Source organism: Sorex fumeus, unplaced genomic scaffold, assembly GCF_029834395.1.
Source record: "Sorex fumeus unplaced genomic scaffold, SorFum_2.1 ptg000033l, whole genome shotgun sequence".
In the NCBI taxonomy this organism is placed as follows: domain Eukaryota; kingdom Metazoa; phylum Chordata; class Mammalia; order Eulipotyphla; family Soricidae; genus Sorex; species Sorex fumeus.
In genome coordinates, this window is record NW_026606090.1 from 24,484,727 (window position 1) to 24,499,689 (window position 14,963).

The 14,963-nt window shown below is 40.0% G+C and overlaps 1 protein-coding gene across 1 annotated transcript in view; it reads right to left on the bottom strand.

Annotated features, from left to right (window-relative positions):
* The window catches only part of UNC5D (unc-5 netrin receptor D), a 620,243-nt gene that overhangs the window by 215,820 nt on the left and 389,460 nt on the right, over positions 1-14,963 (bottom strand). The window contains exon 4 of the mRNA XM_056116771.1: positions 4,244-4,347. Coding sequence (XP_055972746.1) covers positions 4,244-4,347 — 104 coding nt within the window. The remainder of the gene's footprint in view (positions 1-4,243; positions 4,348-14,963) is intronic.

Consider the following 14,963-nt stretch of genomic DNA (forward strand, 5'->3'; position numbering starts at 1 on the left):
AACAACAGTGTCAGAGTCTGTGGCAGTGATGTAGCTTCACCACACCCCACCTCTACCATGTGCTCAACAGCTGCAGTCAATGTCCTTCTGTTATTTTCATGTGTCCACACCATCATCCTCTCCCACCTACAAATGTCTTTATCCAGTAGTCTTGGTTTTATAACCCAAGACCAAGGATTTATTGTCACTTGATACTGCCTTTGTCCTTGTTTATTTCTATTCCTCTGATGAGATATTCTGGTATGTGTCCTTCTGCTGTCTTATTTAGTTTAACATGAAACCCTCCAGTTCCATCCAAATTGCCGTGAACCATAATATTCCATTGTTTCTTACTGCTGAGTTGTATTTTTCTGTGTGTATATCTCAAATTCTTTCCTCATTCATCTGTTGCTGGACATTTGGTTGTTTCCACATTCTGGCCACTGTACTAAATATTGCAATGAACACATGAGTGCATATATGGAGTGTTATAACAAACATATGTGTGCAATCATCTTTTCAAATGAATTTGTGTGTGTGTGTGTGCTAAGAAGTGGAATTACTGGGTAATATGGAAGCCATATTACTACTTTTATGAAAAATCTCCATGCTTGTTTCCACAGAGACTTAACGAGATATCATTCCCAACAACAGTGTCCGAGGGCTCCATTTTCACCACATCCCAATCAACATGTTGCTTTAAGTCTCCTAGTTTATGGTAATATGTTACAATACCAAGCACATACTGGGAGTGATATCTACAGTGTGGAAATCTGCTAGGAGGGGAGGCATAAAAAAAACACCCTACTTTGAAATATATCTGTATTATGTTCCTACCTGTCTTGTTCAACAATTCTCAATGTTTCCTCTGAAATTGGCTTGTGATGCTACTGAAAACTTCTCATATCTTGATCTGCTCCAGTGGTCATAGCGGAAAGGCACCATCAGAGGCAAATGAAGATGGAGAAAGTATTGATCCAACAGGGAGATCAGATCTCATTTTCCTTCAAGAAGAGGATGTAAGAGCTAGCAAGATGGAGAGTTGGGAAAAGAGCTGCTTCGAAGCTTCAGCAAGTCTTCCCAAGAAGCTGAGGAGAGGAACTCCCTCTTCTTCTACAGTGTGCTCCATTTATTTGACAAGAATTCATGGCCCTGAATAGTCTCACAGTCCTTAGAATTCATAAATCCCCTGACTTTTATGAGGGGAGTTGAAGGGATTATAGGCAGTGCTGAGGATCGAACTCAGGACTTCTGCATGCAAAGCAAGTACTATATATCACTGAGCTAATTCTGGAATTCTATGCAGCACTCCTTAGTTATCCATACATGTTTTTTCACACTAAAGTATATTTACCCTCTTAATTTTCATTTTACCAGACTGCTCAACCTTTCAGCTTCTCTCCTTTGTTTTCTCTCTCTCTCTCTCTCTCTCTCTCTCTCTCTCTCCTCTCTCATTTATGTTTTCTAAGAGCAGGTGGAGAATGTTTTATTCAGTTGCTCTTATCCAGAATGGAAAAAAATGAAGAAAAATAATCTAAGGGACTTCACAGTTTGTCTACGGCTGGCATAACCCCAAATATTCATCAATATAAGCAGGAAACTTGTTTTCATTCATATTCAGTGACTATTTATTGAGCACCTGGATGTGAGAAGCTCCATTTTACATTCCGGGGATACAGTGATGAATAAAAATATAAACAAATATTTCTCTCATGGAGCTTAAATTCAAGTGAAAAAGACAAAACATAATCAAAGTAAACATGGTGTGTTTGTGGTAGAGCTAAAGAAAAAATGAAACGAAGGAAGCTTAAATGTACATGGAGGGAGTAGAGAAGACATGGTCTACAGACTGAACTGGTCTCACTGAGCAGATTCTATGTGATCAAGCCACGATGGAAGGGATGGTGTAATGAAATAATGGTAGATGAGTATTCTTGCTGTAAAGCCATCATCTGCAAAGGCCCGGGGGTTAAATTATTTCTGAAGAATCTGTGAAGCTTGAGGTCAATGTGCCAATAGTAGGTGAGAAGCCTGAGATAAAGTCAGAGGTAAAAACAGCAAGTCAGAATATACGAGACCCTAAGAAGATGTCTTTTTAACCTTGTATGTACCCTGGAGATACTTTGGGAGATTTGGGGCAGTTACTCCATAAATGGCTGCAAGACCTTTACTAGGTCATGGATATGAGCATGTTTTCTAGGCCCTAAAAAAAAAATCCAAGGTTAAGTCAGGTAAACATCTTAGCTTTCTTCCAACTATAAAAATTGATTCTCAACTATCTAGGGAATGTGAGGTTCTCATAGGCAGTTAATAAAAACATGATCTTCCTTCTAACATTTCTCCCTCTTCTGCAGGAGATGTTTAGTAAGGGCCAAGCATAGGCTTGCAAGGGAGCCTCCCAGCATACACAGTCAGTGATAGGCAAATGGTTGTTATTCAGGTGCATTCTGCAAAGTGGGGTTTGTAGAGAAGGATCAGAACTGTAGTGAACTGCAGCTCACCGAGTTTGAGACAGGAGTACAGGGGGACCCTGATGTGTCCCTCTGAGTACCGTGTGTCTGTGGCCTGTTGCCTACTCAGGAACCAAGAACACAAACTTACAAGACCGAGAAGGTAGCACAAGAAGATCAAATATCTTTTTTTTTCCTGGTTTCACATTAAATGAAAATCTAAAAATAAGCATTTTCCTTCCTAATCATTTCATACCATGCACGGTATGTTCACTTTAATTTTCAAGTCCGTTTACTTCATTTATGTGAACCATTTTGGGCTTTAAATAGTGTCCACCCAGCACGTTTTTTTTTTCAAAATATGCAAGTATGTATTTTTTTTGTTCCTTTTGATTTTTCTCTACACCTTTGTCTTTTGAATTTCAAATATCATAGCAAGTTTAACCACAATATTAGGCAGAAGTTTTTTTCTCTATATCTCATTGTAAATCAGTTTCCGTGTTTCCCATGGAAGAGTCACCACCAGATCATCAACTTAATTCAGGTCTGTATTTATAGACATATCATCTCATCGCTCGCACTTTACAATCCTACCACCACCAATATACTGCCTTAATAAATCACTAGCCTATCAGCTTATTTTTTTTCCATCTTTTGCCTCCTAAGTATCGCTCAGGAGGCATGGGTCTCCTCTGGTGATTCTTGGCCAATGGGCTGATGCTTCACTGCAAAGGAATGGATGAAGACAAGCATATGATGCTGTTGGCTGTGAAACTCCCTGGGCCATGCTGATGGTAGCCTGGAGGTCTCCAGAGCCACATCTCAAGGTACTCAGTATCCTCATGTCTACACCAGCAATGCTTGGGAGTGGGGGCGGGGAGGGGGCTGCGTGGTGCTTGGAATTGAACCTAGGTTGAACACATCCTAGGCATGCACCCTAATCACTGAAGTATTTCCCAGCCCTTAGCAAAGCATCTTTTAAAACTGGAAAATTTAGAAAGGCATATTACTGACAGATCATTAACTTAATTCAGGTCTGTATTTATAGACATATCATCGCATCACTGCTGCAGTGTAAGAGTATGGTAGAAATTCTAGAACACTGCAAGGGGAAAACAAAAACTATGGCTCTGGTTTCCAGGTGTCTCAATGCAAAAGAAAGTGAACCAACTGTAGACCTGTTACCATCACTTTTTATTTCCCTGAAGCCCCCTACTGCCCAGTGTGGTGCATGTTTGTTCCAGAAACGAACGGAGAATGATGAGTGAAAACATTAGAGGGTCTCAGATCTGGGTCTCATCTCCTTCCTCCTTCCTTCTGCTCTTTTGAAATGTCAATAGGTTCGTGAATGTTCAAACAGGATTCAGAAACCAGTGTGGGAATCAGAGTGACAAGGTGGCCTGCCAAGGACACCGAGACTGATGCTTGCTGATTTGGTCACACCAACCAAAGTCTACCAGCGCGGCCCCACAAGAGTTCCGTGTTAATAGCAAAGTGGAACCGAGACAGCCTCCTTCCCCAAATCAAGCACAGAGAGCAAGAATAGCAGCCAGGGGGCTGGAGCAATGACACAGCGTGTAGGGCATTTGCCTCGCACGCAGCTGACCCGGGTTTGATTCCCAGGGTCCCATATGGTCCCCTAGGCACCACCAGGCGTAATTCCTGAGTGCAGAGCCAGGAGTAAGTAATCCTTGTGTGTTGCTGGGTGTAACCCAAAAAGAAAAAAAATTACACACACACAAACACACACCTGCCAGGCTCTGTCAGCTGACTCTGGCACCCCAGAAATTGGGAAGACAGAACCCCAGCCTTACCTCCGCTGCAGGAACCCCCTCCGGGGGTCGGCAGTGCAGCACGATCATCCCTTCAATGGGCACCTCCCTTCCCTGCGGATCTTGTTCAAAGTTCTTCCGCAAATCTGCAAAGAAGAGTGAGATATATGATACTGCTTGAGGGCCAGGGTTTTTCTCATTTTCTCCAAATGAGATGGTGAATTTAATGCCGCCGCAACCCAGACACACATACAGACTTCATTTGTTTGAGGAGTTTCAAAATAAGGCCAGGGTTTTCCAAATACTCAGAAGCATATCTGAAATAAAGTTTAACAAGACTATTTCCACATTTGTTACTGATGTGAAGAGTAAAAGAAATATTGTGGGAGCTGGAGGAAAATAATAATAATAATAATAATAATAATAATAATAATTAGAAAAAAAATCAGCATTTCATCAGTCGTTGCTAGAATTATCTGGTCAGCATCTGATGAAATACTTTGCCTAATAAATTGGCACCACAGCTAATAGGCACTTAAGAGGATGTAATTTTTCTTTTTATTATTAACAAAAGAAAGCTTTATTAATCTATAACCTTCGTCATTCCCCTTAACCTTCTAGGGGGCTCTGGAAGATCGGAGGAGAGTGAGATTTTCTATTAGTCTTTTATTTGTTACCAGAGAGAAGGGGCAACATTCAGCCACAACAAAATCCATAACCTATCCAACCAAACATATCATTAAAAAAATACTCCAGCCTCCAGTCAAACAACAATGCTAGGTATTCATGTACTGCCCTTCCTGGGAAGCTCAAAGCATTTAGCAAACAAGCTGCACTATTAACCTTTTACACATGGAGGGATGGTGCTTGGAGAGGTTAATTGGCTTGCCGGTGGTCACAGAGAATGCATCAGTGCCAGTGATAGGGAAAATCCACTAAGCTTCCTGACACCCCGTCTCTCTGGCTTCGGACCAGCAACGCTTTCTCCAGGAAAAGGACACATGGACAGTTCAGAGAGAATCAGATTCATTTGCATGGCTTTATTTGCATAACTTCATCTGCCTGGCTTTCCACAGGAGCATATGCTTCAATAGCAAAAGTGGGGAGTTGGCCTTTGCTTCTTTTAAAGTGTCATAACAACACTTTGATAATTTGACAGTAAGAGCTTAATTCCTGACATCAATTGAACGCATGGAATGGGAGAGCCAAGACAAGTTTACAAGGCTTCCTTGATGTAAATGATTCCCCCCTCCTTCCTTGACAGTGTATTTTTCTTCAATTGGGTATCTCAAATTACAGGCTGTGGATTTATTGATTTAATTTTCTTAGTGCTTACAATAACATGAAATATGTTCCCTGTAAAGAGCAGAGCTCTAGAATCAGTTACATCTTTATAAATTGTATAAATACATTAAACTTGCTTTTAGCAAGTCAAAACCACTCAATGACTAGCAAGCACCACAATCATATATTCACTTACTTCTGAATTTTACCTTTAACATCTCTCTCCTAGAGGTAACGTGGTATGTTTTGTCAGGAATTCTACCTACTTAGAGATCTTCATTAATGTCTATGAGGCAGACAATCATAAAAGGATCTGCACAGCAGTTAGGTGGCAGGACCCCGGTTCTCATGTCCATACCATCTCCCAAGCTGCAAAGACAGTTTCCTTCTACTCCAGTAAGCAAATTACCATATAACTTATCTTCACTGTCACTGTCACTGTCCTCCCGTTGTTCATCGATTTGCTCAAGCGGGCCCAGTAACGTCTCCATTGTGACATTTGTTACTGTGTTTGGCATATTGAATACGTCACGGGTAGCTTGCCAGGCTTTGCCACACAGGCGAGATACTCTCAGTAGCTTGCCAGGCTCTCTGAGAGGGGCGGAGGAATCGAACTTGTGTGGGCCATGTTGGCCGATTACAAGGCAAATGCCCTACCCGCTGTGCTATCGCTCCAGGCCATATTGTCAAACTCCAAATATGATAAAGGTCACATAATCAAATGATAAAATCGAGACTTAAGGGAATTGTAGGGAGCCTCCAAATAAAAACTCTCACACTTACTACATAGTTGAGCCACAAATACTTCTTTGTTTTCATCACAAGGGATCTTTTGAGTTAAAAATCTCTCTTCCACTACATCAAAATTATCATATTGCAGTTTGAGTGTCTAACACAAGTCAGAAGTTTGCTAACAGAAAGGGTTGTGCTTTGGTGGCTAATTTTGTTTGGTTTGTTTGCCATTTTATTCTTTTCCTTGATTGCTTTGTTTTCTAAAGGAAGTCTCACTCAGGGCTGCTAAATGATGATTACAGTTTTGACAACACCAAATAATCTGTATTCAACCAGATGAAGCACAGAAGACTAATCGCTGAAATTTCTATGTTATCTTCTTCTATTTTCTTTCTCTGCCTCATAGAAATGGACAACATGAATAGTTTATGGTTATGTCCATACTCCATTGCTTCTCCTGCATTGGAAAGTCCTGAGTAGACATTGGGATGCAGAAAAACAGTATTGTCTATAACCATGGAACTTGAAACTACTTGTAATAAGACCTCATACAAGCGGGATCCAAGTAAAGATCTAATTCTTGCTCTTCCCAAATGACTTTTGAAATTGGTGGAAGAGTTCCAACAGGAATCATTTTAATATTCTTCAAGGTAGAGATTCTGAGATGAAAGATTACAGGTAATGGAGTCAGGAATTACTGAGGTATCGTATCTGCATCCAACCGATAGCAGGCAGTAAAATATGCATCAGTTATTACATTAAGTGAAGTCCAAATGTCACTAATTCTGGCCTACTAGAGATAGACACATTAGTATCTCTGACTCTTATGGGAAAAATATACTAAAGTCTGGCTTAGAACTGAATGTACTGTTAATTATGGAGCTAAACTGTTACAACAAAGTATATGGTTTTCATCATTTTATCATCTATGTCATTTCCAAGGCTTGAGAAATTCAGATGGGAGCCATGTAATTCTATGGGCAACACCTATGTCAGTGTTCAGGATTTATTCCTGAACCTATGTAAGTGTTCAGGATTTATTCCTGGCTTTGTGCTCAGGGTACCATGTGGGGTGCTGAGGATTGAACCTAGGTCAGCTGCTTGCAAGCTGTGGTTCCCTACCCACTCTACTCTCTCTCTGGCCCCATCCATGCAATTTCTTTTATATTAACACCTTTATTTATTATTCTCAATAGTCAAGATACTGAAAAAAAAAACACAAGTGCTCAACGAAAGATGAGTAAAGAAAACACACACACACACACACAATGGAATGATACCATTCAGCTACAGGAAAAGATTGAATCTTGCCACAACATAGATAGGACTGGAGGGGGTCATTCTGAGTGAAGGAACTCAGGAAAAAACAAATACTGTATGATTTTACTTGTGTTGTGTATTAAAAAATAATGCCAAGCAACAGTGTCCAATGAAAACAAATCTTTAAGGACTGTAAAGCACTGTTTCCAGTGATAACACATCTTTAAGCACTGTAGCACTGTCCTCCCACTGTTCATCAATTTGTTTGAGCGGGTACCAGTAACGTCTTACATCAAATTGTGAGAATTGCTGTTACTGTGTTTGACATACAAAATACATCATGGGGAGCTTGCCGGGCTTTGCCATGTGAGCGAGACACTTTTGGTAGCTTGCTGGGCTCTCTGAGAGGGACGGAGGACTTGAACCCAGGTTAGCTGCACCCAAGTCAAACGCCTTACCACTGTGCTATCACTCCAGTCTCTTTATAGACTATAACCACCGAAATGAGATTAGTAACACTGCGGAGAGTGGGCTGAGAGGGACCTGTGCACTTTGGCAATAGGTGTGGTATGATGTCATGATTCCCCTAAAGCATATAAATAGCTGTACTCTGGTAGACCAATGCCATCTCAATAAAAGGTACAGCAATGAAATTTTGCCAAATCTCGCAGGACAATATGGAGCTGGAAGATATGCTAAGTGAAGTCAGTTGGAAAGCAGGAAAGAGACAAATTATAAAGATGATTTCGCTCATTTATGAGGTATAAAGAAAGTAAAGAGACAAATCGATAGTCAACTTATGTTTAGACTGAAGAACTAAGGATGTCAGGGGGTTCACCTGGGACAAAGAGGGTAGTGTGAGAAGTCAAGAGGGTGGAGGAGGCACAATCATGCCTTAGAAAATCAAATACATTGGAGGTAAACTAAGGAGGCAAAGGACCTGTACAAAGAAAACTACAAAATGATACTTCAAGAAATAAAAGAGGACGTGAGGAAATGGAAACACATCCCCTGCTCATGGATTGGGAGAACTGACACTGTCAAAATGGCAGTGCTTTCCAAAGCATTGTACAGATTCAGTGCAATCCCTGTAAGGATACCTATGATATTCTTCAAAGAAATGGGTCAAGCACTCCTGAAATTCATATGAAACAACAACCCCCCACGGATAGCTAAAGTAATTCTTGGGAAAAAGAAGACGGGAGGCATCACCTTCCCCAACCACAAACTCTACTACAAAATGGTAATAATTAAAACAGCATCCATTCATGCGATTCTTAATAGTAGTGAAAGCATCTCCAGTCAGTCACACAGAAAAGATTATTCTACCAAAGAAGGAGACAAACCATAGAACTAAAATTCCTGGACTTTCTATAAGAAACAAGAGGCAGTTTTAAATAAACTCTAATTTAAGTTCTTTAAAGTCAAAGGGGGAAAAAATCAAAACAAATGAGACAGACTCTAGAGTAGGGATTTACAAATAGGATGACATCTGAGATCAAGAAACTGACACTATGCAGGGGAAAAAACAGAAATGCTGTTTAGAATAATTTTTTCTGCATGACTGACTGGAGATGCTTTCACTACCATTAAGAATTGCGTGAATGGATGCTGTTTTAATTATTACCGTTTTGTAGTAGAGTTTGCGGTTGGGGAAGGTGATACCTCCCATCTTCTTTTTACCAAGATATATATCACATATATCATATATATACAATATATATATACAATGCCTCCCTCAACACACACAATATATATACATATATATATATATATATATATATATATACACATACAATGCCTTCCTCAACATACACACATACACACACAGTCACAAATATAGTGAAGACACTATGAATATATTGTAGACAGAGAAACTTGTGAAACAGAAGATAGATGAATTAGTCAGGATTCAGTCAGGTAAAAATAAAAGAGCATAATAGCAGTAACACTGTAGCACTGTCCTCCCGTTGTTCATCGATTTGCTTGAGCAGGCACCAGTAACATCTCACAACAAATTGTGAGACTTGTTGTTACTGTTTTTGGCATATCGAATACATCACAGGTAGCTTGCCAGGTGGTGCCATGTGGGTGAGATACTCTCAGTAGCTTGCTGGGCTCTCTGAGAGGGGTGGAGGCATCAAACCCGGGTTGGCTGCATGCAAGGCAAATGCCCTACCTGCTGTGCTATTGCTCCAGCAGTACTAGCAGAAAATGGAATGAAAAGAGTTGGAGGCAAATGGGAGATGCAGAAAGCAGATCCCACCCTAGGGATGGAGACAAAAGACAGAGGAGAGGCAAGATTCAGAGAGAAGATTCAGAGAGAAGATTCAGAGGATTCAGAGTTCAAGGTAAGAACACTTGGTTTGGGTACTGACTACTCACGACCCTGGAGGAGGGAACTAAGGCATGAAGGCCCAGAGCTCAGAAGTCAGTGTACACACCAGATTGGTGGTCATATCGATAAAGGAGCACAAGCAGGTCATGGGAGTAATCGGGCTAGAATCAGGGAACCTAAAAACAAAAGCAATGTCCTTTTCCAAGATGAAGAAAGTCTGCCCGAATGATGTCAATAGGGACAGAGAATGAATAGGAAGAAGGAAGTGGGGAAAGTGATTTTTCTTCTTCCAGTTCAATCTCTGATTCCCCCTATTGGTAGAATCTTACAGGGAAACAAGCAAGAGAGTTCCAGCTTCGGCTTCACAGGTTATAGAAAACTGGCTTTAGAAATGGAAGATGGTAGCTTGGAAACTGAGTGAAGTTCTTACAGTTCTTGCTCTGTACATTGACTTCACAAAATCATCAGTTCCATGAAGGTAGATTCCATATCTGAGATGTTCACACTTATATTTTAGACTTGCTGCCCATTTTCTGTAGGTAGGGTCCTTTAAAAGTGTTGAAAGGACCCTGCCACTAAAACTGAGCTAAGGGAAGTGGTAAGTGTGACATAAAAGGCCTACATTTCATTTTAAAACTGTGCAGAACTGAGCTCACCAGGGAAGGGTTTGAGGAGATGACCTTTAGACAGTGGTGGAGGGAAATGGACACTGGTGGGAGAATACCATGATTTATAATATCACTAGTCTTATCAATTCCAATAAGTTGATAATGTAAGTCATGGTAGTGAAAAATAAAATGTTTTTTTGAAAATGTCATGTTGAGAAATACATTGTTAAGTATAACAGAGGTTTTAGAAGGAGACAAGAGGTTGAAAGAAAAAAAGAATCACATGATAGAAATAATCAGAATTTACCTGAGCTGAATACAAGATGAGCTTGCAAAAATACCACTGAAAATGAGAAAATACATTTAAAAATCAATAGAACGATTCTATGTATCAGAATTAAAATGTTGAATTTTGGGTTTGGACATCTCAGATCATTAAAGTGATAGTAATTTTAATAAGTATCTGTAGTAAATAAAGATAAGTGACTTTTTAGACTGGAAGGATTGATATCATTACAATATTGATGTTATCTTAAGTATTCTGTAAATATAAATCCTATAGAACTCAAATGACATTTTCCATAGAAATAGGAAAAGACCCAAAATCTAGAGGACCTTGACTAGTAAAAGCAACCATGAGGATAAATAAAAATCTAGAGAGATTACATTTATCAATTTCAAACTATACAGTGAAGCTATAGTAAGAAAAACAGTTTGGCACTAAAAACTAGACAAAAAGACAAACTGAATTGGCAATTAGGAGTTCAGAACTAAACGTAGAAGTACACAGCAAAACAATAATTCACAATGAAGTCAACATTAAATGAGAATTTCTCTTCAATAAATTGGATGGAAGAACTGGAAATATGCAAATTAAAAATGAAAGCATATGCCTATCCTATACCACTCACAGCCACTCGCTCAAGTGAGTTAAAGTCTTTTTTTTTTTTCCTTTTTGGGTCATGCCCGGCGATGCTCAGGGGTTACTCCTGGCTCTGCACTCAGGAACCACTCCTGGCGCTGCTCAGGGGAGCATATGGGATGCTGGGATTTGAACCTGGGTCGGCTGAGTGCAAGGCAAACGCCCTCCCTGCTGTGCTATCGCTCCAGCCCCTGAGTTAAAGATTTAACTGAATTTTATCTTTAGAGAATGCAATGCAGTAAAAGCAGATGCTGATTTATGATGATCTACACTTGGGAATGATGTAATACTCTAAAGTAATATTAGCTCAATAAAGCTGATAAGAGAGTCATGGAGAGAACACACATGGCTGAGCACATGCATTGCATGCACCGGGCTCAAGTTTAAGCCCTGGAAGAAGGACTGGTGAGTGGAATATACCACAAGTGTGTGGAGGGTAATTAAGATAGAGAAGGGACCCATATGACAATAATAGTTGGGCATAATGATCACACTAGACAATAACTGACTGTTGAAAGTAGTTAAAGGGATATACACAACCTTTCAGTATCCGTATTGCAAACCACAAAGCTTAAAAGGGTGGAGAAGGGAGAGAGGTGTGTTTGGGAGGGGAGGGAGGAGGAGTGGGAGAGGAAGAGAGAAAAAGAGAGAGAGACTGCCATAGAGGGAGGCGGGAGGTGGTTGTGGGGGATTGATGGTGGGAAACCGTGGACAGTGGAGCTGGGAAATGTACACTTGTGGAAGTGTTAGAATACTTTATGACTAGAACCTAATCGTGAACAGCTTTGTAAGTGTCTATCGCAATGTGATTAAAATTTTTTTTTATAAAAAAAATTGAGCCCTGGACCAGGGACCATTTCCCACCACCACGGATCCCAGTATCCCTCCCAGCCCCCTGGTGGAGGGATGGGTATTTGATCATTGTATAATTGAAACCCAAGCACAAATATGTGTAAGTCTGCAACTGTACCTCATGATGTCTCACTATTAAAATTTTTTTAATAAAAAATAAATAAAAAAAAGAAGTGGAAAAAAATTAACCCCTGGTCCAGCATGTCCTCCTCACAGACCACCAAGTGCATCTCTGGTGACCTCTAATAAATTCTCAGGAGACTCTCCCCAAATGATAATAAATGTATGTAAAAGATTCTTTGGCAAGTATATAGAATATATATATATATATATATATATATATATATATATATAACTGTCACTGTCCTCCCATTGTTCATTGGTTTTTCTCGAGTGGGCCCAGTAACATCTCGATCATGAGACTTTGTTGTTACTGTGTTTGGCATATCGAATACATCACAGGGAGCTTGCCAGGCTTTGCCATGCGGGCGAGATACTCTCGGTAGCTTGCCGGGCTCCCTGAGAGGGACGGAGGAATAGAACTCGGGTCAGCCGTGTTGGCTGCAAAACCAAGCTCCCAGAAATGTGAGGCAGCTTATTGTTTAGTTCTTGCTCTCGGAGAACCCAGCAGGCTACCAAGAGTATTTTGCCTTCACAGCAGAGTCCAGCAAGCTATCCGCGGCATATTCAATATGCCAAAACCCAGTAACAATGATGGGTCTCATTCCCCTGACCCTGAAAGAGCCTCCAGTGAGGCACTTGCTAAAATCTCAAGGCTAGGATGAATGGAGTCGTCACTGGTGCATGCTCAAAGAAATCGATGAACAACGGGAAGACAGTGATAGTCATATTTAAAAAATATGACATTAGAACAAAAAGGAACAACATTAAACAAGAAGAACCATATAAAATTAGAAAACTTCTCTACAAAGATGGAAACAATCACTATAATGAAATGAAAGAAATGGGAGAGAACGATATAAACTTAGTATCTGATAATGGACTAAATAAAATGCATATAAGAAACAGAGGGAAAAAATTCTCAAATAAGCCAATTAATTAAAAATGGGAAAACACAAATTCAACCAGCCTAATCAATGGCTGAATAAATAGCAATACTGCTACATTTAAAAAAAGAAGGCAAAGACCTGAATATTTTTCCAAAGGAGATAAACAAATCATAAACAGAAACAGAGAAAAGAGCTACATACACATTATTAGTCTTTTGAAACATGTAATAAAACACACAATGGAATGTCCTCCCATAACTATTAAAATTACTATTCCCATACGTACAAGAGAAAATAAGTGTTGGTAACTATGTGAACAAGTTTACCTAACAGTGTTCATATGAAAAGAGAGGGCAGCAAAAGGCCAGGTTAGAAGACACTTAGGGACAGTTGTGGAGAGGTGAGGGGTACTTTGGTGGTAATGGGGTGCTGTAATTTGGTATATTAATATTGTAAACTTTAATACTTCCTAAACAATAATAAACAAATACGTTAAATAAAAATACAACAGAAAGTTGGGACAAAAAAAAAAAGAGAAAATCACAGCACTCTATTGATGGGAACATAAACTGTAGCTAAATAACAACAACAACGACGACGACAACAACAAAGAAAATCCATCATGGCAGTTATCTAAAACTATAAAAATTGTGCTGAACAGTAGGTTACTATTGCCGGGCCACCCCAGCAGGGTAAGGGTGCTGTCCCTTCGCCTGCTCCCCCTTGGCAGCTCAGTGGCTGCCATTCGCCAGAGGCCATTGAACTGTCAGGTTTGGGCCCGCAGTGACGAGACACGTGAGGCCTCATGGGATGGGGGTGGAGCCTGCCCTTTCCTCCCCACCCCAACAAGACCCCAAGTCACCGCCCATGAACGGCCTCTCTGGCTCCTGATCAAGCTGCTTAACGGCCATGATCCCAGAGACTCAGGAACAAATCTCAGAACCCAGCAGGTTTTGGCAAGAAGTCCCTCCAGATTTAATTGTTAAAATTTCAGAATTTCAAAATCACGCAGCCACTACTGCAGCTGCGCAACATCATATGTTATTCATAACCAGCAATAGAAAACAAATTGTCTACTGTTGCCTTCTCAGCAGATCTGAGTGTTGGGGTAAAATCCCAAATAATAATGGTGGTTCTGATGTCAAAATATTGAATGTAATCAAAGTAGAGAGAGATTAATGTGGAAAACATCTGCCCCACAGGTAGGAGGAGGGTGTGGGATGGGAGTATACTGGGGTTTTTGGGGGTGGAGAATGGGCACTGATGAAGGTATGGGTGTTTCATTGTATGACCAAGACTTAAACCCGAAAGCTCTGTAACTGCTCTCATGGTGATTCAATAAATAAAATTATAAAAAATGGGAAAAAAAGTAAAGTGGAGTTCATGCACAATTCAATTAGCCTAATCAGTGGCTGAATAAATAGCAATACTCCTATATATAAAAATATATATATTGCGCTCAAGCAACTGTACAGCGGGTAGGGTGATTTCACTGCATGTGACTGACTATCTTATATGCTCCCCCAACTTCTGGCAGGAGTAATGATTTAATTCTGAGGCAGGAGTAATCCCTGAACATTTCCAAATGTGGCCCCCAGACAATTAATTAATTAATTAATTAATTAAAATAGAACTAACATATGATGCAGAAATCCTGCTCCTTGCTATATATTCAAAGGAAATGAAATAATTATCTTCAAGAAGACATATGAATATCTTAAGTTTATTCATTGCAGCATTTTCATCATTTTTATTG